At 43.0% G+C, this 26,280-nt stretch overlaps 5 protein-coding genes across 7 annotated transcripts; 4 read left to right on the forward strand and 1 right to left on the reverse strand.

Annotated features, from left to right (window-relative positions):
• Window positions 645-3,789, forward strand: LOC8068760 (protein arginine N-methyltransferase PRMT10). The gene is made up of 8 exons (XM_002436408.2): window positions 645-907; window positions 1,007-1,199; window positions 1,430-1,535; window positions 1,633-1,822; window positions 2,306-2,488; window positions 2,581-2,664; window positions 3,092-3,273; window positions 3,446-3,789. Exons 1-7 carry the CDS (start codon window positions 701-703, stop codon window positions 3,266-3,268), a joined length of 1,140 nt encoding a protein of 379 aa, XP_002436453.1. The 5' UTR covers window positions 645-700; the 3' UTR covers window positions 3,269-3,273; window positions 3,446-3,789.
• Window positions 3,388-5,025, forward strand: LOC8070718 (baicalein 7-O-glucuronosyltransferase). Its single transcript, XM_002436409.2, has 3 exons — window positions 3,388-3,548; window positions 3,758-3,837; window positions 4,562-5,025. The coding sequence occupies exons 1-3, from the start codon at window positions 3,388-3,390 to the stop codon at window positions 5,023-5,025; spliced, it is 705 nt and encodes a 234-aa protein (XP_002436454.2).
• Window positions 4,570-8,318, forward strand: LOC8070719. Of its 2 annotated transcripts, XM_021449648.1 has the most exons (3): window positions 4,576-6,775; window positions 6,908-7,160; window positions 7,940-8,318. In XM_021449648.1, exons 1-3 carry the CDS (start codon window positions 5,138-5,140, stop codon window positions 8,194-8,196), a joined length of 2,148 nt encoding a protein of 715 aa, XP_021305323.1. In that variant the 5' UTR covers window positions 4,576-5,137; the 3' UTR covers window positions 8,197-8,318. The 2 variants fall into 2 exon arrangements, with proteins under 2 accessions (XP_021305324.1, XP_021305323.1); XM_021449649.1 differs by lacking the exons at window positions 6,908-7,160; window positions 7,940-8,318 and having other exon boundaries at window positions 4,570-6,117; window positions 6,195-6,399.
• Window positions 9,145-14,272, reverse strand: LOC8070720 (probable 1-deoxy-D-xylulose-5-phosphate synthase, chloroplastic). Of its 2 annotated transcripts, XM_002437765.2 has the most exons (11): window positions 14,013-14,272; window positions 13,680-13,878; window positions 13,423-13,542; window positions 13,162-13,326; window positions 12,910-13,060; window positions 12,144-12,412; window positions 11,680-11,959; window positions 10,979-11,283; window positions 10,581-10,859; window positions 9,944-10,228; window positions 9,145-9,716 (listed from the first exon to the last, which is right to left on the reverse strand). In XM_002437765.2, the coding sequence occupies exons 2-11, from the start codon at window positions 13,842-13,844 to the stop codon at window positions 9,567-9,569; spliced, it is 2,169 nt and encodes a 722-aa protein (XP_002437810.1). In that variant the 5' UTR covers window positions 13,845-13,878; window positions 14,013-14,272; the 3' UTR covers window positions 9,145-9,566. The 2 variants fall into 2 exon arrangements, with proteins under 2 accessions (XP_002437810.1, XP_021305269.1); XM_021449594.1 differs by lacking the exons at window positions 13,680-13,878; window positions 14,013-14,272 and having other exon boundaries at window positions 9,149-9,716; window positions 13,428-13,542.
• Window positions 15,673-19,101, forward strand: LOC8068761 (superoxide dismutase [Fe] 2, chloroplastic). The gene is made up of 9 exons (XM_002436411.2): window positions 15,673-15,841; window positions 16,491-16,574; window positions 16,684-16,872; window positions 17,024-17,195; window positions 17,322-17,395; window positions 17,489-17,515; window positions 17,581-17,604; window positions 17,727-17,883; window positions 18,607-19,101. The coding sequence occupies exons 1-8, from the start codon at window positions 15,752-15,754 to the stop codon at window positions 17,850-17,852; spliced, it is 786 nt and encodes a 261-aa protein (XP_002436456.2). The 5' UTR covers window positions 15,673-15,751; the 3' UTR covers window positions 17,853-17,883; window positions 18,607-19,101.

Genomic DNA, 26,280 nt, shown 5'->3' on the forward strand with positions numbered 1-26,280 from the left:
CAACGTCCATGTAAGCATCAAGTGGCCATGTCACACTCAACAGCAGCCTCGTAGGAGGCCGGAGATGCCTGCAGAGGCTACGATGGTTTCGTCTGACAAAAGATGGAAGCACCTACTCAACACGTGTTGTAGAGCAGCTTCAAGATGACATCAGCTTGCTTAGGACCACATCTCATATACAATTAAAATATAGAGTAGGCTATAAAGTATGGACCCTACAAAATTAGGATATGTTATAGCTTGCATGGTAGCAAAATAACATCTTTAGTTGTAGCTTAGTCTATATGGCATGTTACTTTTATGTGAGGCTAATACTCTTATTAGCCTGCGTTGGGGCTGCCCTTAGTGCAAGCCAATACTTCTTCTGTAGGAGAATCTGATACTATTTAAAACTAATATTAGTGATGATTTGGACATGAGTTGCATAGCTGGAAGTTGGGGCACCACTCCAGGTTGGAGCGTTGGGCAATGGCCTCAGCCTCAGGTGACGAAAACTTCGAAAGTAGACTGAACGATTATCCTGCGTCAGCTTCCAAATTTAGCAACAATCAACTGGAGCACGAAACTCAAAACAAGATCCAACGGCTGGCATTCATCGAAATCGCCCTTTAAAACGCACAACTCCATAAACCCTAGCGGACAAAGCAACTTTCTTTCTCACCCCCAAAACCCCCCTCCGCAATCCCCCGCCTCCACCCCAATGGCGTCCCTCCCTAACGGCGCCGGCGCCGCCGCCGCCGCCTCTGGTTCCTCCGGCGCGCGCCCGGTGGACAAGGAGGTGGACTTCGCCAACTACTTCTGCACCTACGCCTACCTCTACCACCAGAAGGAGATGCTCTGCGACCGTGTCCGCATGGACGCCTACCACTCCGCCGTCTTCCGCAACGCGCCGCACTTCCAGGGCAAGGTGGGGGACCCACCTGAACTGAAACCCCTCTAAAATTCCATTCTCTCCAGCAATTTTGGGGGTCCGGTTTGGTTGATTCGGTGGATGTGGATCTGTCAGGTGGTCCTTGACGTGGGCACCGGGAGCGGCATCCTTGCCATCTGGAGCGCGCAGGCCGGGGCCAGGAAGGTGTACGCTGTCGAGGCGACTAACATGGCGGAGCACGCTCGCGAGCTTGCGCGCGCCAACGGCGTCGCGGACATTGTCGAGGTGATTCAGGGCACCGTGGAAGACGTTGAGCTTCCGGAGAAAGGTGAGGCTGATTTCTTGATGCTCGTCCTTTGATTACTGAATCGATGGTAAAAGGAATGAATTTCTGTTGCAATTGGAATTGGAATGCTACTCCAACCATGTTAGTGACAGAGTGTACTGCACTTTATAATCTTATATCAAGAGAAAAGTTGAAATTTTGAATCTGAACATGGAAGTTATGATGTGCAGACTACTGACTTCTCTGTTTCTGTCTGTTGTTTGTGATGGCAGTTGATGTCATTATCTCAGAATGGATGGGCTACTTCCTTTTGAGAGAGTCCATGTTTGATTCTGTTATTTCTGCACGTGACCGCTGGTTGAAGCCAGATGGTGTAATGTAAGTCTATTCTGCAAGTTATGTTAAGAAGCACTACCAAATTTCTTAGTGGCAAGCAGAACACAGATTTACTTAGCCTAAGATCATTCGTTTGCAGGTATCCTAGCCATGCTAGGATGTGGCTAGCACCCATAAGAACTGGTTTGGGTGACAAAAAGAGGGAAGATTTTGATATTGCTATGGATGACTGGAGCCTGTTTGTTCAGGACACTCAAACTTATTATGGGGTCAACATGAATGCTTTGACAAAGGCATATCGTTCAGAACATGAGAAATACTATTTGAAGGTATGCCATCCTTATTTATCTTCTAGTTCATGACTGTAGTCTTGGAATGTAAAATTCAGGTTATTTCAGCTTATGATTTATGAATGACTTGTATTTTGTTATTATGGTAATGTATGTCTTTTTAAGTATAATAATGTCCTTTGTTGCACTTTCCTAAGCAATTACAGTACTCAATTTTGAGAAACAATGATCCTTTGAACCTGTAGCGGTATTTTGGATGAACTGTTGCTTACAAAGTTGTACAGCCTACATTTATCTCCACTGAAATTTTAACTTTATTAATTTAGCCTACACATTGAACCAAACCCAAGATTGTTTCATCCTAAAGTCTGGGTATACTTTGAGTGGATAGTTCTGCACTTGTTCGAGGGAATCAATAGATTCTTGCTGGGAAATCAGCTTGCAAGAGTTTTGAATGACTAAGACTGTGTTTCATGTTCCTTTTCCACACTTAAATGTACACATGTTTTTATTCTGCTGCAGTCTTCAATATGGAACAATCTTCATCCAAACCAAGTTATCGGTCAACCTGCAGCTATCAAGGAAATCGATTGCTTGACAGCCACTGTTGATGAGATCCGAGAAGTCAGAGCACAAGTTACATTGCCACTCACAATGGATGCTAGATTATCAGCACTGGCTGGATGGTTTGATGTTCATTTTCGAGTATGTCAGACTTAACTGCAACCCACTAAATGCTATGTCTGAACTACACTTTATTTAAGAATGGTGCTTGCTATGTTTGTGATAATTTTCAGGGTAGTGCTCAAAACCCTGGGGTGGAGGAAATTGAATTAACTACAGCGCCAGATGAGCATGGTGGAACTCATTGGGGTCAGCAGGTTGGTTTCCTGGGCTATACTGCATTGTTTTCTTGTCATTCCTAGAATCTGTTACCAGCTATAGCCTGTAGTTACTAATTTTTCAATACTTTCTTATCCGTCAACCTGTAAATATTGACTGCTAACAAAAGAAATTTTGTGAATAGAAGGAAAAGAGCTCTCTCTTTTCCCTTCTGAATTTATATAGGCCGAGTGCAAACCTTCTCTTGGAAAAGCAAAAGAAGAGAAGAAGGGGAAAAGGAACTTAAAAAAACATGTTAATTTCACCAAAATTGTTCTACAAATGAATGCTTTTATTTGAGGTGTTAACTTTTGTAAAACAAGATACTCCTTCAGTTGATTTTTTCCATTATTGAAATGCGTACTGCTCATAAAACAGTTAACTGGTCTAGAAAAATTAATCAGAACCTTTTTCCCCCTATTCAAGGTATTCTTGCTGACTCCACCTCTGAGTGTGACTAAAGGAGACAATGTTAATGTCTCCTTCTCGATGGTTCGCTCAAAGGAAAATCATCGACTTATGGATATGGAGTTCACCTATGAATTGCATGAGTTATCTGGAAGGAAGCACCCAGCAGTCACAACCAAGATGTACTTAGAGTAGACAAGGTACGGATTATAATATGTTTATGAATTTAATTTATTCAAAAAATTTAGTAGTAGATAGATCATATATAAATGCATGGGGGTTATTGAAGATATGCCACTCTGGTTCACGTGGGCATGGACATGAAGCCTGCTCAATCTAACCCTCGTTCTTTTTGCATTTATGCTGTGACAGAGTTGATTAGGCCTGATTCATCATCGTTAAATGAAAAGACGGAACCGGCTTCCATGTGCCATCAGGCACTGTTACTGAACCTTTGCTCAGAAGCTGAGCATATGTAAGTGCCTCAGGGCCCCTGTGTGCTTGTTATACCCATGATGTGTACATTGAGACCATGAGGCATGTTGACATGCCAAAGATTCTGTTGTATTGGTAATATCTTATTGTTTGATTGCTCAAGTAACGGGAGGAGCAATTGCTTCACAACATTTTAATGTGGTAGCAGATATTGACCGACGTTACAGTTACTACAAACATTCAGTGCAGAATTTTGTTGAATTCAATTCAGTTTGTCCAAAGGCTGATGCATGATGCAGTTCATCTGTGCCCAGGAACTAGTCTAAGTGGTGAGTGTTGCCACGTGGTGAGAGATCCTTTTCAACGAACCTAATTTTGTCTGGGTTATGTTACTTGTTCCTTGCATTTAGCTGGCTGTATGGGGCTGTGGGCTGTTGCCGTTGTCTTTGTTCCTGCTCTAGTTTGCCGCGCACACCCGGCTCTGAATCTCTGATTCCATGCTCCCGCGCCCCCCAGGCTACGTTCCTCGCCAAATTGACCCGATGCGAGTCTCCTAGCTGTGTTGCAGCCTCAATACGTTGGCGTTCCTGCTAGCTAGTGTTGCTTTTTTCTCGATTGGACATTGAGCCCGGTTTTTCAATAAGAGGAAGTGAGCGAAAACATTACAGGGTGGGAGTAAACCAATTGCCAATATATGTTTATGCACGTGTGAGTTTAAGCTACGCCATCACTGAATCCAAATGCTACACTCAGTAAGCTTGAATACTACTCCGTACGTTAGTTACGCCATCACAAACTGCAACTGATGAAAGATCAACAGATGTAATCATGTTGGCTACTTAGTTGCTTGCCATGAGCTGATCATCTTCTTTTACGTAGTGCCATTAAGTTCTTCTCTATAAAAAATTACTATGAAAATAGTTCAGAATTTCTAATGTAAAATTGTCTTCTATATTTTCAAAGCGAGATTTTTTTTAAAACGGTTGCAAAAGCTCAAGAAATATACTTCAATTTTTTTTTTTTATCCACCACTTGGAAACCTCATTGATTTAGGGGCCGTCTACCCGGTAGGCCCCGTCCTGGCTCTCAAGCCGCCCGCGTCCGGCGACGGCGGCGAGCAGGAGCAGCAGGTACACGAGTGCGTGAGGTGGCTCGACGCACAGCCGCCGGCGTCCGTCGTGCTGCTCTGCTTTGGGAGCATAGGCGGTAGCTTCGCCTCGCCGCAGGTCCGAGAGATCGCCGCCGACGCCCTCGAGCAAAGCGGTCACCGCTTCCTGTGGGTACTCCGTGGTCCGCCGCCGGCCGGTTCGAAGACGGCGTACCCGACGGATGCCAACCTCGACGAGCTGCTCCCGGAAGGGTTCTTGGAGAGGACCAAGGACAGGGGTCTGGTGTGGCCCAAGTGGGCGCCGCAGAAGGACATCTCCTCGATAGCCAACCCTGCCGTCGGCGGCTTCGTGACCCACTCCGACCCAAAACCGGCTCCGCTTGCTTATACGGAAACCGAACGACTTTGAGCTTGAGTCGTATTCAGTTTCCCTCTCCTTCAAATAGGCAACGCCGGCGTTCTCAAAGCACGCGTCTTTTTTTTTTCCTTCCCCCGCAGCAAGCACGGAACGCCAGACGTCTATGGCCGACGACACATCAACCAGCAGCGGCAGCTGCATCCGCATCTACGGCCCGGAAAACTTCAAGGACAACTTCCGCATCTTCAAAAAGGAAGATGAGATCAGACCCGTTCTTGCCAAGATCGAGAGGATCCACGACGAGGTGAAGCTTGACAACGGATTGTGCTTCGGCCTCTTCGATCCCGCCACCAACATCCTCGTCAACAGCGTCATCTCCAACTCCGAAGGTGCCCCTCCGCCGCCGCCACTGCCGCCGCCGCGGCGAGCGTACGCAGGACGCCGGCGGCGCCGAGGATGGGAGGAGGAGGACAACGGCAGCAGGGCGCGTGCATACATGGCCCAGCGGTCGTTCGACGGCCTCATCGCCTTCCTGACCTGCCTCTTCCCTTACCTCCCCGACGCGGAGGCCCTGGCGTACCTCGACGCTGCCGAGCTGGACCCGCTCGTCGCCGCCCTCGTCATCATCAGCAGGCGCGGGATACAGGATGAATTCGACCTGTGCTCCCCGATCACCGAGGCGGCAGCAGAGGTCGCGCTCAGGTGTTCTGCGGCTGCCGCCAAGCACCCTGACCCGCGGTGGTTCGTGCAGGCCTGGAAGAAGGTGCTCTCGCCTGCCGTGGAAGCGCTCGGCGACCCTGCTGCGCCGCCATCACGCGAGACGCTGGGCGATGCAGTCCGCCGCGCGCTCGACGCGGCGGCACCGGATGTTCTTCAGCTGAAGGGATCGTGGGACCTCGCCAAGGGGCGTCTTGCGGCAGCAAGCTCCAAGATTTATGCAGCACCGCCGTCGAAAGAGCTGCCTCCTGTCCGAGCAGCCATGAAGCGGATGCTGCTTGCAACAATCCACGGGCTCTACGTGCAGGCGCTGGGCAGGCTGCCCACGGCGGAGCTGCGCAGTCGGTACCACCGCAGCTTGCTCCTCGGCGGCTACTGCTACGGCCCGCTGGATCCTGTATCTAATATCATCGTCAATACAATCTGGTACGAGCAAAATTTCCCGACGGGCAAACAATTTTCAGTATCCATGGTTAGCACTCAGATGCTGTGGCGTGTTGCAGCCCGGTCACTCTATGGCCTCATATCCTTTCTCTGCACTCGACGTCAAGGTCTCACGCCTGATGAAGCCGTGCAATGCCTGCTCATGACCAGAGCCGATTTGCAAGCGGCTGATTCTAACCTTTCTGCTACACTTAGTGCTGACAGAGAAAAACCTCTAGATTTTTCGGATTCCAGTGTATTTCCTGACAGTCCTGCAGCTGAAGAAAGCACACGAGTTGCCAGCATTGTTGAAGCTTATACTGCCGCGGCCACAGCTGCATTTCACTCCTCTCCTGACCCTGTCCCTCTTGCACACCCAGAGTTTCTTGCACATCAAGGGTTTGGGTCTGCCTTAGAGGTGTTGCATGCGCGTGATGGTGGTCCACTCTCCTCTGAAGATATTAGTTTGCTCGGGGGGATATTACAAAGTTGTTCCTCGCCTAATAGCAAGTCACACCAGCAACATGATATAGCCCCTAAAATGGTCAAGAACTTAGTGTATTATCATATGAATCAAAGCAGCCATAGGTTTTGGGGTAAGCATGAGCGAGTTACTGTTATGGTGGGAGATGCATTGGACAAATTCAACAAGACTGTTGCGGTTAGTTTTCGTTTCTTACTTTAACTTATCTGCATTTTTTTACTTCATGTCATATTTCTATACATTTTTGTTAACTATTGAAATAAGCTGCCTGGTTTCCAATCTAACGCTCTTTAATCTTCATGTTTGAAGGAGGGTCGCTTGTTTGAACTTCATATTATCTTTGGTTTCAATGAGTTTGTATCTGGCCCTGTGCACAGCAAGGAGAAAGTTGGAGCCTATAATCCATGGACTCCTGACAAATATTCTCACACCCATATTAACTTTTTGGCAATATGCAAAGACCGCCCATATGATCCTCCAACAATCTTCTTTGCTGAATGTGGCAAAGATGGCGCTGATACCTGTTGGTGTGTCCCTATAATTCCGCAGCAACCAAAATCTGGTATGCTCTAATTCTAATTTTGTGATTTTTCTTTTAATATTTTTAATATAATATACATTCTTTTAATATTTTCCTTCAAATAGATCTAGGTCTTTTAGCTTTTTATATATGTATATCATTTTTTGCAGTCTTCATTGTTTAACTACCTATAATTTCATCCAAATATCAGCATAATAGCCATAATGTATCTTTGTGTTGTTCACATGTTATCAAGATTTTTCTTATGGGTTAACTAAAGATCGTGTTTAATTAATTAATAGCTACTGGTGGGTATTATTCATGTTTTGATCCATAGCCCAATGCAATGTCATCATTGGGCATGTATTTCTAGTATCATCATGTTTCTTATTAGCTAAACCACTACTTTGCCACTGCTCTGCCGTTGATCTGAACTCCTAGCACCATAGAAATCAATCAAGGACCAATCTCAAAAACATAGCATTAGCTAAAGAACAAATGCTGAAGACTTAGGATTACATTTTGTGGGACATAACATATATATAATGTAGACTTCTTGTCTGTTGTTGCACCTTTTGTTATGATGCAAGTGCAGTTTATTATGCTCGGAAGTTACCTTTTGCTGTTTTAATTACTCACATGTTAGTTAATTGCTTAGAATTCCATTAACCCTTTTGAGAGGTCAGTTGTGATTAATAACCTAATTATAGTATGTTCTTATCTGAAAGAACGAGTCTATTTGAAGATCACATGTGTTGCACCATCATTCTTGATCTTACTAATTATAGTGTACAAATGTGTTTTTTTCATATGTATGGCAGAACAACCTCGTTGCGTGTACTGTGAGCATCGAGCTAACAGGATTGTGCATCCAGCTACGGAGAGTTTCCACGGTCTTGACGAGTTTGATAAGCTATTTTATGAATCAGATCGAAAATTCTATACCAATAATCGGGCCATCGAAGATTGTAGATTAGATATAGATTGGGTCCATGGTGTGGAAGACGGTGCCATCTACCTTAACTACTGCCCAGATGGTGATGATGGTGACGAAGCTGATTGGATACAGATTTCCTAAGTGCTAGGTGGCAAGGATTGTGACACAAGTGATGTAAAATTAGATAGATAATGTTATTTATTTGTTCTTGTGTGAACTACTTTATGATTGCTTTTAACTGTGTTTGTTGGAGATCCGTTTCACATTACTAGGATCACATAATATTTTGATTTGAACATATATATGGATTTATCAATATGGTCCATCTTTTGCTATACATGACGCTCATGAGTTCCAAACCAAATCAGGTCAGTATTCTAAATAGCGACCGTGATAAAATCATGTTCTTCACAATGTTTACGCGGGATAAAATGTCAATACTTTGCAGCTTGTCATAACTCAAAACAACATTATAGCAGACAAAAAATGTTCTTTTAGCTAGGTTACTCCTAATGGAAGTTCCTTTTCATGTTGTAGTCACATAAGACTTACTAGTTGCTTGATCCTATTGATAATTTGATATAGGTTCAAAAATAGAAAATATGCTGTACAAACCATATATTTAGTGGAATCGTGAAAATATGGTCCTAGAAAAGTATATTTAGGAGTTTGATGAATTGTTAGAGCGTAGTCCGGACATGCGATCAGGTCATGTTTACACGTAAACAGGGCCACATGCCTTGCTGGAAACTTGATGGTGGTGGTCGTCGTCATGAAAATCTCTGAAAGCTATGGGATCGTAGGACCATGCTTCTGTTAGCACTGCAGTTTCCTTGGGATTTATTCGGTACCGTCGCCGACGTCCTCATGATTTTCAAGCCTCGGCTCTTTCGTCCCCAAAATTGGACAATGTCGTCTGTTTTGCCTTCATTCCTCAAAATTGGATAACAGTTTCAGTTTCCAGATGATCATAACCCGCCGACAAAATTGGCGCTGCCTTGATTCTGATGCGCTTCATGCTCAGCCATGAGGCCCAACTGGCAAATGCTGCCCAATCTTGCCATTGTCATTTGTTCCTTTCATTCAGTGTACAAAACCCAATTCTTACACTTATTTCATTTCATTTAAGAGTGGAATTGGTACATACAAAACTCAGTAGCCTTATTACATGAACTGATACATGGCAGCTCCAGCTCATCTCACCAGTTGGCATCGTACCAGAATTTCAGTATTAACATGCACAGTAGTAACGTTACAGCACCGCTCTGTAAATTCTTTTCAGGGTCACCTAATCATCATCAAAATAGTGTTTATAGTATGTACACCGTCACTATAATGCTATAGGCTTCGCCGTCCCTCTTCGGGATTGTGCATTTGGCCACCTCCCATGGCACACTTCAGTTCTATCCAGAAAACACAATCGTGAATGGAACAGCATGACAAGTGGTCTCCGTATGGAACTTTTGCAGAAATTGCCTTTATCTATCCGTTCTTCTTGGCAGTTCCTTCCCCTACTTCATCAACAGAAGTGCATCACGATGACGCCCTAGGAGGGTCAATGCAGTTGCAGCTATGTGATGGGCAGTTAGGCCAGCCAAGTCAAGTTGCTCCGCCAGTGAAGCGTGTTCAATGTACCTGTCTGGTAGCACAATGGGTCTCCACTGCAAGTTACAAAGAAACGGGCACCTTGAGATTAGCACATAGAAATAACAAAAATCAGTAGATCACTAAACACAGCCTAAAATTGCTACCAATTAACACATCAAGAGCACTGGAAAGTGGAAAGTGTAGCTGTGAAGCATGAGGTCGGTGCCTCCATTGCAAGATCACAGAACAAGCTTCGTGCTGGGTAGAGGTCACAAACAGCACCGCAAAGTGGCAAAGGTACCTTTATTCGGCCATCAAGTAGACCATCAAGTGAAATAAACTGAGAGACATGTGATCCAAAGCCACCAACTGTTCCTTCTTCAACTGTGATAAGAAAACTGTGCTGCTGACATAGCGTTCTGATTAGATCGATGTCAAGTGGCTTGCAAAATCTCGCATTTGCAACTGTCGCCTGAATGCCAAAGTTAGACAAAAGAGATCGAGCAATCAAGCATCTCTGGACCACCTCGCCATAGCCAAGAAAAGCTATCTCTTTTCCCTCGACAAGAATCTCTCCTTTACCAATCTGAAAAAGGGTACGGAGAACATCACAACCTACCTACACTTCAAAATATCTCAAAACATAGTGACAAGTGAGAACATAAAAGGAACATTTATATACTTTCCAGATGACAAAGCACATCTTTCTTGTTTTCAAAGCAATGGATTGCTTTATATTTTTTTTAATGGTAAGAAAGACAGAAGTGGTACACTGCCTGTTATTCTTCCGGTGATAAATTCAATGTTGAAATAAGAACATGAGTTCTTCGATTTCTTAGATATCTTTGTGTGCAGCACAGCAATATGGTACATGTGCTTGAAATGTTAGGGTTGTACTATTTGCAAGTATGTTGATTAGAGCATTGAAGGGAACCTACCTCAAGCGGATTCCCATATGTTAAAGTTCCACTAGTCCCAACAATGGCACCCCTAGGATAGCGGAAGCAAATAGGTTTGTCCTCAATCATTGCAGCTGTTGCCACCATGTCAATAAGTTCATCCTCATTAGATGGTGACATGACAATCATGTTTGGCAAGCATGACATGAATGTAATATCAAATGGTCCTGAGTTAGTTGGGCCCTCAGATCCCACCAGACCAGCATTTGTGATAGCAAATCGAACTGGTATCTTTTGCATGTCCACATCTTCAACTATCTGCCATACATGTGAGCTTTATGAAATGTAATGTACATAGCAGTAAAGCAGCCTCGCAGATTTAGTGAACTAATTGGAGATTATGCACACACTAATTTAACAGCAGTATGTGTTGGCACCTGATCATATGCTCGCTGAAGAAATGTGGATGGAATTATGCAGAAAGGCTTTAAACCTCCACAGGCCAAACCAGCAGAAAAGGTAACAGCATGTTGCTCAGCGATGCCCAAGTCAAAAAATCTGTCTGGGAACCTAGACTGGAATAAGCGGAGTGACCGATCCATTCCCATGCCGCCATGAACTACCACAATGCGCTTGTCATTCTCTGCTTCTGCTGTTAGTGCTTCTACAAAGCAGTCATTATATGTCCTAGAAAGTCCAGTTTCTAAAAATTTAAGAAGATCATTGCTCGAATTTGAAGGCCCTGTTGTCAGTAAAAAAATTAATCTGTAAAAGGTTCATTCAATTTATATAGATTGTATATGTAAAAATACAGCCAGTAAGGACTCTAAGAGGGCAATAGTGTACCATGACTGCAAAAGGATCAGTACATTAGCACCCATAGACTCTTAGTGTGTTAGAATGTGTCAACTTAATCGAGCCTGTAAAAGTTGTGACTTACATTGAGCCTAAGTTGCTAAGCATGACTTATATGCATATTTTTAAAGAAACTTCTTTGGCATGAGTACTGACACTTCCTCGCATTGCCATGGTTCTTCCTCCCATAGAGGAGGAACCCCAGTGCAGACACATGACTCCTAATTCAGCAAAAGAAAAGTAAAACAGCATGCATATTTTGATAGTGACCTGTATTACAAACCTTCCTCACTTGCAGTTATTTCACTTCTAATATTTCCATCAGTGTCACTTTCAGTCCCAGTAATTACATGTACAAGTACTGGGCCAGTTGAATCTAGGCTTGCAACCTCCTTTAGTACACAGATGAGATCATCAATGTTGCGCCCATCAATAGGACCGATATAATATAATCCAAGTTCTTCAAAAAGAGTTGCTCCATGAGGACCTATCATACCACGAGCATACTCATCAACTTTGGCAGCAAATTCATGCATTCCTTTGCCAAACCATTTGGCAAGTCCCTAGGAAGAAAAATTCAAATATCAAAATGGGAATATTCATATCCATAAGACTACACAATAAATCCCAAAGTAACAAAAACAAAGTTGATTTTCTAGATAAAGAAATCAGAGCTATACAATTACAGGCATTCTAAAAGGTCCAATGCTGTGTTTACAATACATTCTCAAGGATATAAACATTTACCTTTGCAGCCTCCCTAAACCTTCTAAATCCTTTGCTGGATTGAATCTTGCTGAGAGCACTAGAGAAGGCATTGACTGACATCTTTGGCCGGCCATCGGCTTTAGGAAGCAAGGTATGGCAGCTATCATTTAGAATAACTACCATGTTGGAATCGAGGAAACCAGCATGACCCATTGCCTCGTACACCTGGCCAGCCATGGTTGTCCAATTACTTATTACTGTCACTATTCGATTTTTTCTCCCATTTATATCCCTTGCAACCGCCATCCCTGATAAGAAGTAACTCCTCAAAGGCTCAAACTATATATATAGAAAGGAAATGAAACTTTAAAAGACTGTATAAAAGAAGCAAGATTCAGGAAATACTGAACAGAGCTTGGATTTTATCATGATGTGTAAAGTTTTGTGATGATTAATCTGTTGGCTGTAAACATCATATACTGTGAGGATTCCGTGCAATTTCACACAAAAATAAAGAACAGGAACTGAAAGCACTGAGCAGAATAATTTAGATCAGGCTCTGTCTTTTCTTAAAAAGAAAATCTCTTCCTGCTGCATACATAATTGGATTCAGAAATTAAATCCAACATTATTGAATTTTTCAAGTAGACAAGCCATTAGTTAAAAAAGCATACACGTGAAAATATCACTAAGAAGTGACTCTGAGAATCATGTCAATTCCATTCCACTTGCAGAGAACAGTTCTGTTCAATAACATAGATACAATTTGACATGCAAGACAGTAATGAAAAAATAGAGGAAGTACCAAGGCCAGCAGATAGACTATTGCATCCATGTCCAGCACCAAAGGGATCATACTCGCTCTCAAAACGCGACGTGAACCCGGAAAGGCCATTTTTCTGTTTAATAGTATGAAATTGAGAGCGCCTTCCTGTGAGAATCTTGTGCGCATACGCCTGTTGCAAGAAAACTATTGAGCGAAAAAAAGGATGAAGATGACAAAGTTGAGCAAAACAGATATCTTACATTTGAAAACAGTAACAGAAAGATGTCTTACATGTTGACCAGCATCCCATAGTATCTTATCCATTGGGGCATTGAACACATAATGTATAGCAATTGTCAGCTCCACAACTGAGCGACCAGGACCACATGGTTGGCATTTTCTGGACATTATGAAAGCTATTTCAGAACGAACTTCGTCGGCTAACTGCTTGAGCTCCTGTTTTTTGTTTAGGTATACAAGCGTCAAAATTGTCTCAAATCTTATGCATTATTACTATGAGAATGAAAGCCCAGAGAGTATGACTCTGACGACCTTACTAGATAAATTTTTCAAATGGATGGGTGCATCAATTGTGTCCAGGATCGGAGTAGGATCCTTCTCCCAGAAGAAATCATCAACATCAGGTAGTGCGGCCATTCTCTGAGTCAAGCCCTGCACAAGGTTGCCGTATCAGATCACAGCGTTCATGTACATCTCTAACGATATATGTGAAGTTTGGAGCTAAAAATCAACTCTGAAACTCAGAGAAGTTCCTTCTGTTATGCCTTGCAGCTTCGGGAAGAGCATACCCTTGATGGTGAAGCTGGTGATGTTGTTAGCAGCGGTCTTGAATACATCGGGTTGCATCTCAAATACCGAAGAGTGTGAAAAGGGTAGCTTGTGGGGTGCAGAACGGCAAACTCGTCATAAACCAGATTACGAGCGAGCGGAGGGCGCAGAAACGCCGTGTCCATGATGGAGCCTGGCGGCAGCTGATGTCCCCAAATCCTGCAATTTGACTATCCATTTCAAAGAAAAGAATACCCGAACCGGAGCAACACAGCTGAATCTGACGAGCGAGCGCCTTCTTCCCCTCTTAATCAACCGCACAGATTTTAGCTTAAACACGAACGGAAAGCTACCTCAAACCAGCAGAAGACGCCGCCGCCGTGATCTTCTCCTCCCCTCGCGCGGGAGCGGGACCGGCGGCCGGATGCGGCGGCTACTGAGTGACGCCTTGAGGGTGTGGGGGCGGCAAGGCAGCCCTACTCCGATTTGGGTGGATGCGGAGCGTCGCGCTGTACTGGCGACATGACAGAGAGGCTAATCCCGAACGCAAAGTTTCCATCTTTTTCTGTGTCCTGATATAGCATAGAGTTGATTAATCTCATCTCACTGTAGTAATGATGATTCCTCTCCACGTCTGCTCTTTGGTTAGTGCGTTCAACTGTAGTCAATTTGCGGCGACTTTTCCCTACGCGGGGGCTAATCTGAGAAAATTTTGCGTCGTACAAATCTAACTGGGGGTAACATGAAAAAAAAAAAACTCTTGGGTCGTGATTACCGCGATGTGCTAGTGGTGGTGCCTGAAACTAAAAGGTGATCCAACTAAGAAAAGGCATAACTCCTTTTGGGCTGCAGTGATAGGTATCGCCTACCCCTCCTGTATTCTTTGATGTAAACATTTTAAAATGAGTAATATATGCCTACCTTCCTCTCAAAAAGAAAAAAGGTGTAGTAAAATATTTTTTAATAAAGCAAATATATAATGAATGGCGTGAGAGAGCAGGAGACGAAGAGATCAATATATTTCTAAAGTTGTTTTAAGCTAATTAAAAAATATTAAGATTTATAGCATTAGATTAGTATTGTTATATTTATCATAGAATATATTTTTAGAAGGTGCTCATTTCATATCACATATATTATTACTCATTTTTTATAAAATTAGCCACTGACATAATTTTTAGGAATAAATTTATTTAGAGATAGAGATCGTTTTTTTCATGGAGAGAGTATTTAGTCACTGCCTCACTGGGCATCAGACCTGCACATACATTGTTCCTAGTTTTCTTAGGCCTTGTTCAGTTCCGAAAAGATTTCGGATTTCGGCACTGTAGCACTTTTGTTTGTTTATGGAAAATATTATCCAATTATAAATTAACTAGGCTTAAAAGATTCATCTCGCGATTTACAGACAAACTGTGTAATTAGTTTTTGTTTTCATCTAAATCTAATGCTTCATACATGTGCCCTAAGATTCGGTGTGACGGGGAATCTTGAAAAGTTTTTGGATTTCGGGATGAACTAAACAACAAGGCCTTATATTGGATATCGATACACTGTGATGTCCGAATCTTCCCTATTCTTTTGAATCATCACTTTAAGGGCTTGTTTGGATCTTATGACTAAAAATTACCTAGTTAATAGTTAATAGCTACTAACTTATTAACAGAAGATTGTTTAGATCAACCTACTAATAGGTGGTTGGATAGTGATTTAAAAGTTTATATGAACTATTAGCAGTAATAGTTAGCAGTCCTTTATTAACAATTAATAATTTTATTAATAAATCTATTAGGATCCATTGATACTTAATATTAATTATAATTTTTAGTGCTAATAGATGCACGCATGCAAGCCGTGGAGGGCCTTAATTGCTCGATATCTGAATTAGGGGTCTTTAGAAAATATATGGGTCGTGATTGATAGTCCCAATCAAAGTTAGGTGTATTTTTGGAAAAAAACGCAGGATCGAGATTAGTAGTCGCGATCCGACAGGGGTCTTTTAGAAAATGTTTTGGGCTGATCTGCAAACTTGCGGTGAAATTCCCGGCTCCGGCTTCCGCGGGGTGGATTTGGATAGCTCGGCGCAGGAAAAATGGCGGCTTCCGCGCTCCACCTTCGCCTCCTCCCCTCGCCGCCGGCGAGTGTGAAGCTTCAGCAGCGACAGCTGCGCTCGTTGAGCCCCGTGAGACCCTCTACTGCACCCTTCTTCTTCTTCTTCTTCTTCTTCTTCTAGTCCCTTGTCGCTGCATTCCTGTTTCGTTTCGATTGTGCGAGAGGCGGAGCCACGCCTACCGGGGTTGCTGGCTTGCTGCCCCGTGTGCTCCCCCTACCCAGGACTCAATACGCTGCCCGCCATGGCGGCGCTGCACCGCGACTTGGCAGAGTGGAGAGTATGGAGCGGTCCGAGAAGTCTCTTCCGTTAACTGTAGTGTCCAGTAGGCTTGCCGGGCTGCCTAGCCATTATAATGCTCTGGCATAAGAGGATTCGCGTGTGTCGATGTGTGTTCTCACATGCATATGAACTCTCACTTTATGTCACTTGGAAACCAACGGCATTTTGATTGCGCAGTTAGATGGCCTTACCTTCTTAAGAGACTAGATTGTACACACGACCTTACCTTTTTAAGAGGCTAATAAATTAAATTTTCATTATTCAATGAGCATACTTGGGCCTTGAATTGAAGTCAATTGATTGCTGGTTTAGTAAGTCCCAGTTTGTTTGAGCTTCTGCTGCGTCTTCACATATTTTAAAGCATGTGGAAAACAATGAAATTGCTGTGCAGACATGTGTTTTGAAATTTTGTGCTGTTTGTGCCTGATGTTTATTGCAGAGAATACAGAGACAGGGTGGACTATCTCGAAGATTTTCGAAAGTTGTGTCCTATTACGGTCTCACAACTCCACCATATAAACTGGTTCGTGAGCTTGACTTCAGTTTCAAAAGATTTGTGTGCTGTCAACTGTCATTAAAGGAGTGTCCAAATTTTAACTTTGTTTGCCTTTGTTTTGTGGTATGATGTTCAGGATGCTCTGGAACCTTATATGAGCAAGAGAACAGTTGAACTTCACTGGGGTAAGCACCATCAAGATTACGTGGATGGCTTGAATAAGCAGCTGGCTACCAGCCCTCTGTATGGATACACTCTGGAGGATCTGATAAAAGAAGCCTACAACAATGGCAATCCATTACCAGAGTATAACAATGCAGCACAGGTAACTCGATGATACTCCGTTCATTATATTTTGTTTGCACTGATAATCTTTTGCCTGTCATTTGTTTTCTTTCAAAAAGAAAAACTGCAAATGCTTTCACCAATAGTAGGATGGTTTTTGGAGTTCCAACCTTCTGTCTTCTGACATGCAGGTCTGGAACCATCACTTCTTCTGGGAATCAATGCAACCAGAAGGTGGTGGCGTACCTGTGGGAGGTGTGCTGCAGCAGATTGAAAAGGATTTTGGCTCGTTTACTAATTTTAGGGAAGAGTTTATCCGCTCAGCTTTACAACTATTGGGATCTGGTTGGGTTTGGCTTGTCTGTAAGTTTCCTTTCCATTTTCTCTGAAGTACAGGCAGCACTGATTCAAGCTACTAATTACCTGAATTGCTCTTTCTAAAGCTAATTTCTAAAGTTTAGTTTATATTCCACTGAATATTTGTTGCAGTGAAGAGAAATGAGAGAAAACTTTCAGTGGTTCATACACGAAATGCTATCTCCCCACTTGCTTTTGGCGATATTGTATGTTTACTAGACTCCCTTTTTCCCCTTGATGTGCTTTGTAAAATTTTTTTAGTATAAACTTTGCAATGACCCCATACTCTCTAATTGCAGCCAATCATCAGCCTAGACTTATGGGAGGTAAGGACATGAGTTTGTAGATTCTATTTTGTGCCAAATATTGACACTTCTCCTTTTCTCTCCAGCATGCTTACTACTTAGACTACAAGGTGTGCTCTAGTTCTCTTTTTTCTTTTTCTTTTTTTGTGCTTAACACCTAATTTTGATTTTTGACAAGTTAGTTATAACTTAGCAGAAAACTTCTGTGCTTCTTTGTTTTTCAACTTTTCAGGATGATAGGCTAGCATATATTACAAACTTTATGGACCATCTCATCTCTTGGGATACTGTCACTCTACGCATGATGCGTGCAGAGTCTTTTGTGAACCTTGGTGAGCCAACTATCCCGGAGGCATGAGCTACAGATACACCCTAATTATCATCATGAGGTAAGAATGCAGTAATTTGATGCATATATATATATATATATATATATATATATATATATATATATATATATATATATATATTAATCACGTACTTCAACGCAAGAAACGGGGGCACTGTTTAGTTTCTTTGTGCTTTTTTCCAGCTAACGAGTAACCTTCAGTAGTAGAATTAATGGAAATGCAATTCAGAACAACCATAGGTTTGTCTCTCTCATGGCACAACAAAACTTTTTCTTGGAAAACTAGTACATGAGGAAACAGAATACTAGTATCGAGATTCATGCTCATGCACCATTACATATCAGGTTACATGGAGGTTTTATGCAAAGGTTTTCTTTTTTCTGTTTTAGTTAAGGCCAGGTCAGAGTCGTGCCCAAGGCTTAACCTGCAACTGAACTGAGATGACAATTAGATGCTGTCCTATCGCTATCACATTATTAGCACTAGGTCGATCTTTATTGGCAAGGAATACTGCTATAAAGCACCCAGTCCCTCACAAACTAAATAAAAAAAGATCCCACATTTAGCTAGTTGATGCGATGTTCTTGCATCCACTATACTTGTATGTCAACATTAATTATTCAGGCCTACAGAGGATGGCAAATGGTCCAGTTATCTTCCCTCTTGTCACCTCATCTAAAAGCAAATATTTAATATCTTCTATCATGTTGTTTGGTGTGTAGCTTTTAAGAGTTTGATCCCTTGTTTTCATCCACTGAATAGGTATCCTTTGGATACATCGGATCATATCCTGCTGCTGGAGGAACCAGAGAGCTGCAAAGTCTCATCTCTCATAAGAAATGCTTATCACTGTAATGTCATACACGCGATGAATGTAAAGATAAGCTGCTGGGTTTTGCTACATGGAAATAACTAGTCAGCATCCAGTTTGAAGACATGCAACAAAGCAGCTCTAGAAGCTTTGGAGCTGGTAGATTATGGAGTTGGCAGTGATCCAACTTGGGCTTTGAAGCCATGACGCTTTCTCTAGACTGCTATGCTTCAGAACGAGTGCCCATAGTGTTGTTAGAATAATCTTGGTTGTGTGTTTTCATGACTTCATCATCCTAATGTTCTGTTGTAGCAGATTCCGGAATGGAACAATATGCTTGTTTTACTGGTTGAGGAATCCTAACAGTTTTGGATTATAGGGAAATCTTTCACGTGTATCAAACACTGAGAGAGAAAGGAAGTTAAAACTTCAGAACTTGAATGCAATGCTATAGCCATCCAAAATCTGCAGACCTTCAGAGCCGTGTAACTATGTAATTTATTACAGCGGCAGTTAATGATCTTTTTTTTTGTTCTGGAAAGATACGGTGGCTTTGATTAATAATAAGGAGACAGCAAACAACAGTTTATATGCGCGAGGAGCGCTCACTACCACAGCCTAGGGTAGGATTACAAAGCTGATTATTCACTACCTAATTGTAGCAGTGGTTGATCTAACATCTGTGAAAGATAATATGCGCTTCTAGTTTAGCTGAAAAGGAGATGTGCAGTTTATGAACTAAATAGACAATTTCTTCCCTTATTTTTTTCATTTAGTTTATTTAGTTACGCTAGAGAAGAACCGTGGGTTTTTTTTTTATTGTCAACGGAGGGGAGTCGGTCCCCACCTGAAATATATTAATATGCCCCAAACGGCTGTTGTTTAAATTACATGTGCACGCTCAGCATAGCGCTTAAAGAGTGAAGATCACAACATCGTGATCAAGACAGCATTGAAAGGTACGACATTAGGCATTCTATTCTATCCCTGGCCTTGTCTCGCCATCTAGAAGAGCACCGTCCCCATCCTTATTGCTGCTGCATCAGCATAAGACAAAGCACACTGAAGGTCGTGAGCAGACATTCCCGGCGAATTCGATACGATGAACTGTCGCTGAGATATTCTAGCTGACAAAGCATCCACCATAATCTTTCCCAGTTGGTCTGTTTCCCCTGACCTTGACATCCATTTTGCACGTCCAAGACTGGATAGCAGTCGATCAATGCCATGTTCTCTGCACCCATTGTAAAAAGGCGAGGCCTGCTCATTGTTGAATCCCTACCCCCCCCCCCCCCCCCCCCTGGTAATTGTTGCAATCATAGATGACTGTACTGCAGCAAAGGTGCTGGGCTCGAGTCTGTACAAACAAACGGTTGCAGTACTGAAGGTCGAAGGCTTTTTTGTCAGCATGGTCCTAGATCATCATTGATCCATCTTGTGCAGGGACAATGACGAATGACGCCAACCAAAGGCTTTCCTCCTGCACATGTTGTGTCACACAGCAGGTGGTTGCACCAACTGCAAACAGAAAGGACGACACCGAAAAGATCTGTTCTGCATCAGTCCAAGCTGATGAGCAGCACGGCAGGTTAACCTGCTCAACCTGTCACTGGAGAGTGGAGAGCAGCCACTGATCTTCTGGTCTCAGATCATTGTTGTTGTTGATCTATCTTGTGTTGTGTAGGCAAGATCTGGTGCAGCAGCCCAGACGCTGCTGCTGGTGATAGATAGTTTTTCAGACATGAAAAGATCGGCCCCAGTCGAACAGGGTTCCCCAGAACCTGAATTCTGCCATGATTACTGCACCTTTTTTGCACATATATATAAAAAGAGAACATGAAGAATAAATTCCATCGGATCAGAACGCATAGCAGCAGTACAGTTACAGATAAATTGCGCGAAGCGAATGCGTTGTGTTGAGAATCGGAATTGGATGAACTGATAACAACAACAGTAACAAAAGACGCGGTGGTTCAAACCATGGTTGGTTTACGAATGCTCAAACTGACAGAGTAGTAAATCTCTCTTGCGCTACGACATGCATGCTTTATTATTATGTTTGCACAACCAGGCGACTAAAGGAAAGCAGGCTACTGAATCATCACTAGGTAGGTAGAAGAGAGACGGAGGCGATCTCCATCGATCTGCATGTCGATCCTCCTCTGGAGCCGGAAGTCAGGCTAGTTGCAGCAGCAGCAGAGGCAGTCGAGGCAGCACTCGCAGGTCTCGTAGCAGCAGAAGCAGCACAGCGCCGTGAAGATGCTGCACATGACATGAGAGAAACAAGAGTCAGTTAATTAGTTGAGCAGAAAGCGATCTTCATTCTTCAGGCACAATTAAAACTCGGGTTGATGAAAATTGAAAAGTAAGATGTATTTCACACGCAAACAAAAAGAGTATGGTGGATGCTGAATAAGAAATTTGACACTCGGAGATGATGTAAGCAAAGCAAGCATGGTTCTGTTCTCCATGGATCTACAAGTGTAAGTACAATTAAGGACTTGTGCCGGTTTTTCTCTTGACAAAGAAATTAAGGACTTGGAGAAATTGACGTACGTACGCAGAACAGAGCAGATAGCAAAAGAGTCCAGATACGGATATTTGAAGGAGGAAAAAAAACGCGTTGGGTTTCTTGTGAAGAAAAAAGATCGACGATCCAAGACACTAGAACACTGGAAACAAACTAGCGGAGAAGCTACGAAGGAAGATCTGTGAGTGAGCTCAAGATCCAGGCCATGGCAACTAAACCTGAGCTGCTGACGACGGAACAAATTAAACCCCTCTTTTTTCTTCTCTCTCTGAACTCACTCATGAGAGGAACGAAGCCTCTGACTGACTAACTCACCAGGCGTAGAGGCAGCCCTTCTCCTCGTGGCGCCTCTGCACGTGTTCGAAATAGGACATCTCCTGGGCGGACGGCGCGTTGTACATCTTCTTCGCCTGCTGCCTGCTGCCTTGCGGTTGCGAGCCAAAGCTGTGGTGGTGAAGTAACCTAGCTGATGAATGAGCAAGGTTTTCGTCTCTCTTGATCTTCTTCTTCTCCCTTAGCTTGGTTTGGTGAAATGAGTGGTGGGCTGCTGGCTTGCTATGGCTAGTTGTGGGTAGAATTTATAGACGGGGAAGAAGAGGGAAATGGTGTACGTGTACCGGCGGCTAGCCGTCGCTCTTCACACCGGCGCCACAAGGCGCACGGACGAAGGGATGGTCGCGTCTTTGATAGTAGGACTCCGTGGTCCCACCTGCCAGCAACGTCTTGTACAATTATTGCTGTGGTTTTCCACCCTACCCGAGACTCTATCTATAGATTATACGGAGTAAGGCCTTGTTTAGTTTCTAAAAATTTTCAAGATTTTCCGTCACATCGAATCTTGCGGCACATGCATGAAGCATTAAATATAGACGAAAAGAAAAACTAATTACGCAGTTTACCTGTAAATCGCGAGACGAATCTTTTGATCCTAGTTAGTCTATGATTGGATAATATTTGCCACAAACAAACGAAAATGCTACAGTAGCGAAATCCAAAATTTTTCTCAAAGTAAACAAGGCCTAAGTACTCGGAAAATCCGCCCCATGAATTTGACACAGAAAACAAAAAATGGACACATTTCATCGCGCATAGTATATGGAGATCAAGTACCGTGAATACCGGACTAAAGATTTCGGTTTTCAGTCTTTGTTTTGGTTGATCAGGAATTCAGGATACTAGTTTCAATTCATAGACTTTTCTTGGAACATGAGAGGCAGAACTCAAGAGGGATTTCATCTCACAGTTTCGAACGCATCTATATTTCAGAAACAATATAGAAAAGTTTTATCATCGTAAAACTCTTATCATCTCTTTCTTTATTAATACAGTATTTATAATTAATATTTATAAACCTTTGATGAAACTCTATTAGGACTGGTCTTACGTGAATAGGGAATATATAGCTAATTCGGAATTCCTGGTAGTCTGGGAAAGAGTGCAGAAAGAAGCACTCTGCTAGCAGTAGCACATAAACAAAAAGTTGCAATTGGTAGCCGGCCAGCCGTTTCAGTCATTGCGCTTGCGCGTCCTCTACTCCTGTGTGTGTGTGAGAGAGAGTGGGTAAAATCAGGTGCAACTGTGCAAGATCCTTCTTCTTCCCCCTTTGCCTGTCCACCAGGAAAATGATGCTGGCAAAGGCCACCAACAACTCCAACTCGCCATGTCGCCATCTATCTACTGGCGAGCTACTTAAGATTCTCTCCTACTGTTTGATGCCATGACATGGGCCAATCCCAATCCTTCGTCTGACGAAACATGAAAAAAAGGATATGCAGATGCATGCTTTTTACTGAATTTAAATCTAACCCTTGTGCTCAACTTGCTGGCGAACTACCAGTGTTCTGATTCAGACTGAACTGCACGCAGTTCCCTAGCTCACTCAGAAACGAAACCACCAAGCATGAAAAAAAAACACACCGCGTCTGGCGTCCCCATTCCCGACCCCCCAGCAATCCAGCATGGCAACATGACTGAACTGAACTGAACGGAGGAAAAGGAGAAGAAGAAGAAGAAGATGGTTGTCACTCACCATCCGTAGAGGCAGCCCTTCTCCTCGTGGCGCTTCTGGCAGTGCTCGTAGTAGGACATGTCCTGCGGCGGCGGCGGCGCGTTATACATCTTGGCTCGCTGCCTGGCTGGCTTCTCCTCTCCTCTTCAGGCACGGTGGTGAAGCAGCAGCAGGTGTTCACCGACCTCAGCTTCTGCTTCAGTTGTCTTCCTACCTTGTGCACAGCAATGGATGCAGAGAGGCGCGGTTGTACTATTTATAGACAGAAGGCAGCAGCGAGGCCACCATTCGTCAATGCCAGGCGCGTCACCTTGGAAGAGTCCTTGGTTGCATCTATCACAGTTCACATGCGACAAGAAAAAGGTGGCTGGGAGATAGGGATGAAAACGGATCGGATCGGTGCGGATAATGTCTTTTCCATATCCTAATCCGCTTTTCTTTATCGGATTCGGTGCGGAGCGGATAATACACGGATGCGGATGTGGATACGGTTTTTTTCGGTAGTCGGAATTGGTACGGATATGGAGCGGAAACGGATCGGAGACGGATTTTAATAGTCGAGTAACATGTGCATACATAGAGAATTATATGCTTGTCAAGAATTTATTTAGTACAGAACAAGAAATAGACAATAGATAATAATCTTGCATTGCATTCCATATTGCTGCTCTCACACTAATAATTAACACTTAACATGATATCTTCAATAAAAATAATAAGTTGTTAGCCAATAAATAATAGCATCTAGCAAATTTCTTAATTTAAAAATTAGAACATTAAACAACCACATCATAAAATAAAATTCCTTAGCTAACAAACTTTTTAAAATCCTAAATTCTTTAGTCTTGGAAGAGAAACCTTCGAATATCCTATTTTAAACATCGGATAATCCGTATAAAATTTGCGGATAATCCATATCCGCCGGATTTTACCTATTCCATATCCTATCCCGTATCCGCAGACAATCGGATTCGGATTATCCGTATCCGTACGGATGTTAAAAGTTCTTCTCCATATCCTCAAAATTCGGATTCGAATCGAATCGGTTCGGAGAATTATCCACACCACTTTCACCCCTACTGGGAGAGGTGGTTTTGGTTTTGGTTTTGTTTCTACGGTATTTCTGCAGGCATAGGCATTCCTTAGCATCGAAGGTTTGTAGTACGCGATAGATGGTCATTTATTGCTAATCAATCCATTTTGATACTACACACAGTATCTATAAGATTTTGCACGCCAAGGTCATTTTGATATATCTATAAGATATGTATATCTATCTATATAAGAGATGGAGACAACACTCAAGGTCTGGCGTAATGGATGTGTGTCCCGGGTCAGCAAAGAAAAGGATGCGATTGCATTTATATAGTAGCATGTGTTCCAGGTTTCAACTCACATTTTTCACTTTATACGTGCTCATCTCATGATGTCATTTGCTCTTTCCTCTGTTATGCATGGGGCCATTAATTTTGCCAATCTTACAGTAAGTAGATTCGGTGTTATTAATTAATGTGCACATCTTGAGTGAGATTTCTGTGGGCTCAAGATATGCCTGGATAATAAGGTGCAATATTTATTAGGAGTATCAGACATGATGTCAATAAGCTCTGTTAATTTTCTTCTAAACATACGTATGGGACTCTTTTGTGAAGTTGCAGAGGATTCATTGTCAGGGTATCTCGTCAGAGGTTTCTGTGAGCTGAAGATACAATATCCCTGATCAAGGTGGGTGCATTCATTCATAGGATCGGGCTGGTCAGTGATAGATCGAAGGTTTCAGATAGTGATCGTGTACCGTATACGTATCCTGAAATGAAAAGGATTGAATAGACAGACCCCTGGTTTTAATTGGTAATCTGGTTGCAACTGCCACATTTGAATTGTAATCGTGTGATGGAAATCGATGCAGTGCATCCATCCTCTGCAACTTACAAACGTGTTAGGTTGGTAGACGGCTTGCCACGAACTGATTGTCTGCAATCATCAAGGGGGCCAAAATTATATAAATAAAGTAAATGTCGCTGAATCCTTGTACAAGTATTTCCATTCGAAAAAATGGAGTCGTTGTTTCGATATATTTTACTGTGTGCTGACGGACAACGGACGTGACAGTTGACTGGTCAGATGATATCTCCAAGAGATAGAGATAGAGTGTTGTCATCGTCTCATCTCAATGAATGAATGAATGAATGAATGAATGAATGAATGAGTGATTTTGCTTAGTGGCTAAGAGATGAGAGAAGAGTACTCCTCCTAATTAAGGCTGCGTAGACCGTAGAGATAGTAGCCAGTAGGATACTAGAAGAGGCAGCGGAACGCGGACTCCCGGTCATTGCAACTGTAAGGATTCTCGTCTCCGTCCGTTGCTGACCGTGACCATCCAGTCGACGTGCTTTCTTTCATCAGCATCGACATGGACAGGGTCCAGACGTCCAGTGGTCCATTATTGACCGACGTCGTGACCATTGCATCTGAAATGGAAGGTAGACAGTCACCAAGAATACTGTACTATACTTGTTTAATTAATACGTAATCGTCTTCGACAATGACAGAGACGACCAAAAAATGCTTGATGTGTTGTGTGTGTGCCTTGAATTCAGTCTGCTTGTGTTGGCACCATGCTATTGATTTCGAGCGTCTGGCGACCATTATCAACAAGGCACGACGAGCACGCCACAAACCAAATAAAGAAATTGTCAGCAACCCTGCTCCAACTCTCTCTGTCTCCGTCAATTGAGAAGAAGCACAGGCGGACGCTGAAGAACCAGAGCGCGCCCCTTTCAGCCGTCCGCTGCATTCAGTTCAGGCCCAAGACGAACCGAAGGCCCAACCCGTTGGTACACGGCCCTGGAGTGTCTCTGTGTGTGAGAGAGGATACTTATTCTACAGATGAGAAGTGAGGAAGAGGGTAACCAGGAAATTGTAAACTCTTCTAAATACTCCCTAATCATTCCTCTGAGATTCGTCCTCTGCTGTTCTTCCTTCTCCACCAAAGTTACCGTTCTCCCTCCACATTCTCCAAACACAAGCCACATATTAGCACATTTCAAGTGTATTATTATTATTATTATTATTACATAGTAGTCT

This window comes from Sorghum bicolor, chromosome 10, assembly GCF_000003195.3.
Source record: "Sorghum bicolor cultivar BTx623 chromosome 10, Sorghum_bicolor_NCBIv3, whole genome shotgun sequence".
In the NCBI taxonomy this organism is placed as follows: Eukaryota; Viridiplantae; Streptophyta; class Magnoliopsida; order Poales; family Poaceae; genus Sorghum; species Sorghum bicolor.

Excerpts from the sequence above, each read along its gene's own strand:
- LOC8068760 (XM_002436408.2), top strand. The coding sequence starts at position 701 with ATGGCGTCCCTCCCTAACGGCGCCGGCGCCGCCGCCGCCGCCTCTGGT. Across the intron at positions 908-1,006 it reads CGCCGCACTTCCAGGGCAAG|GTGGTCCTTGACGTGGGCAC; the intron begins GTGGGGGACCCA and ends TGGATCTGTCAG. Across the intron at positions 1,823-2,305 it reads ATGAGAAATACTATTTGAAG|TCTTCAATATGGAACAATCT; the intron begins GTATGCCATCCT and ends ATTCTGCTGCAG.
- LOC8070718 (XM_002436409.2), top strand. The coding sequence starts at position 3,388 with ATGGACATGAAGCCTGCTCAATCTAACCCTCGTTCTTTTTGCATTTAT. Across the intron at positions 3,549-3,757 it reads TGCTCAGAAGCTGAGCATAT|AATTTTGTTGAATTCAATTC; the intron begins GTAAGTGCCTCA and ends CATTCAGTGCAG. Across the intron at positions 3,838-4,561 it reads CCCAGGAACTAGTCTAAGTG|GGGCCGTCTACCCGGTAGGC; the intron begins GTGAGTGTTGCC and ends TCATTGATTTAG.
- LOC8070719 (XM_021449648.1), top strand. The coding sequence starts at position 5,138 with ATGGCCGACGACACATCAACCAGCAGCGGCAGCTGCATCCGCATCTAC. Across the intron at positions 6,776-6,907 it reads AATTCAACAAGACTGTTGCG|GAGGGTCGCTTGTTTGAACT; the intron begins GTTAGTTTTCGT and ends TCATGTTTGAAG. Across the intron at positions 7,161-7,939 it reads TCCGCAGCAACCAAAATCTG|AACAACCTCGTTGCGTGTAC; the intron begins GTATGCTCTAAT and ends TATGTATGGCAG.
- LOC8070720 (XM_002437765.2), bottom strand. The coding sequence starts at position 13,844 with ATGGACACGGCGTTTCTGCGCCCTCCGCTCGCTCGTAATCTGGTTTAT. Across the intron at positions 13,327-13,422 it reads TGAAAAATTTATCTAGTAAG|GAGCTCAAGCAGTTAGCCGA; the intron begins GTCGTCAGAGTC and ends AACAAAAAACAG. Across the intron at positions 11,960-12,143 it reads GGTTTAGGGAGGCTGCAAAG|GGACTTGCCAAATGGTTTGG; the intron begins GTAAATGTTTAT and ends TTTTCTTCCTAG.
- LOC8068761 (XM_002436411.2), top strand. The coding sequence starts at position 15,752 with ATGGCGGCTTCCGCGCTCCACCTTCGCCTCCTCCCCTCGCCGCCGGCG. Across the intron at positions 17,396-17,488 it reads CACTTGCTTTTGGCGATATT|CCAATCATCAGCCTAGACTT; the intron begins GTATGTTTACTA and ends CTCTAATTGCAG. Across the intron at positions 17,605-17,726 it reads CTTACTACTTAGACTACAAG|GATGATAGGCTAGCATATAT; the intron begins GTGTGCTCTAGT and ends TCAACTTTTCAG.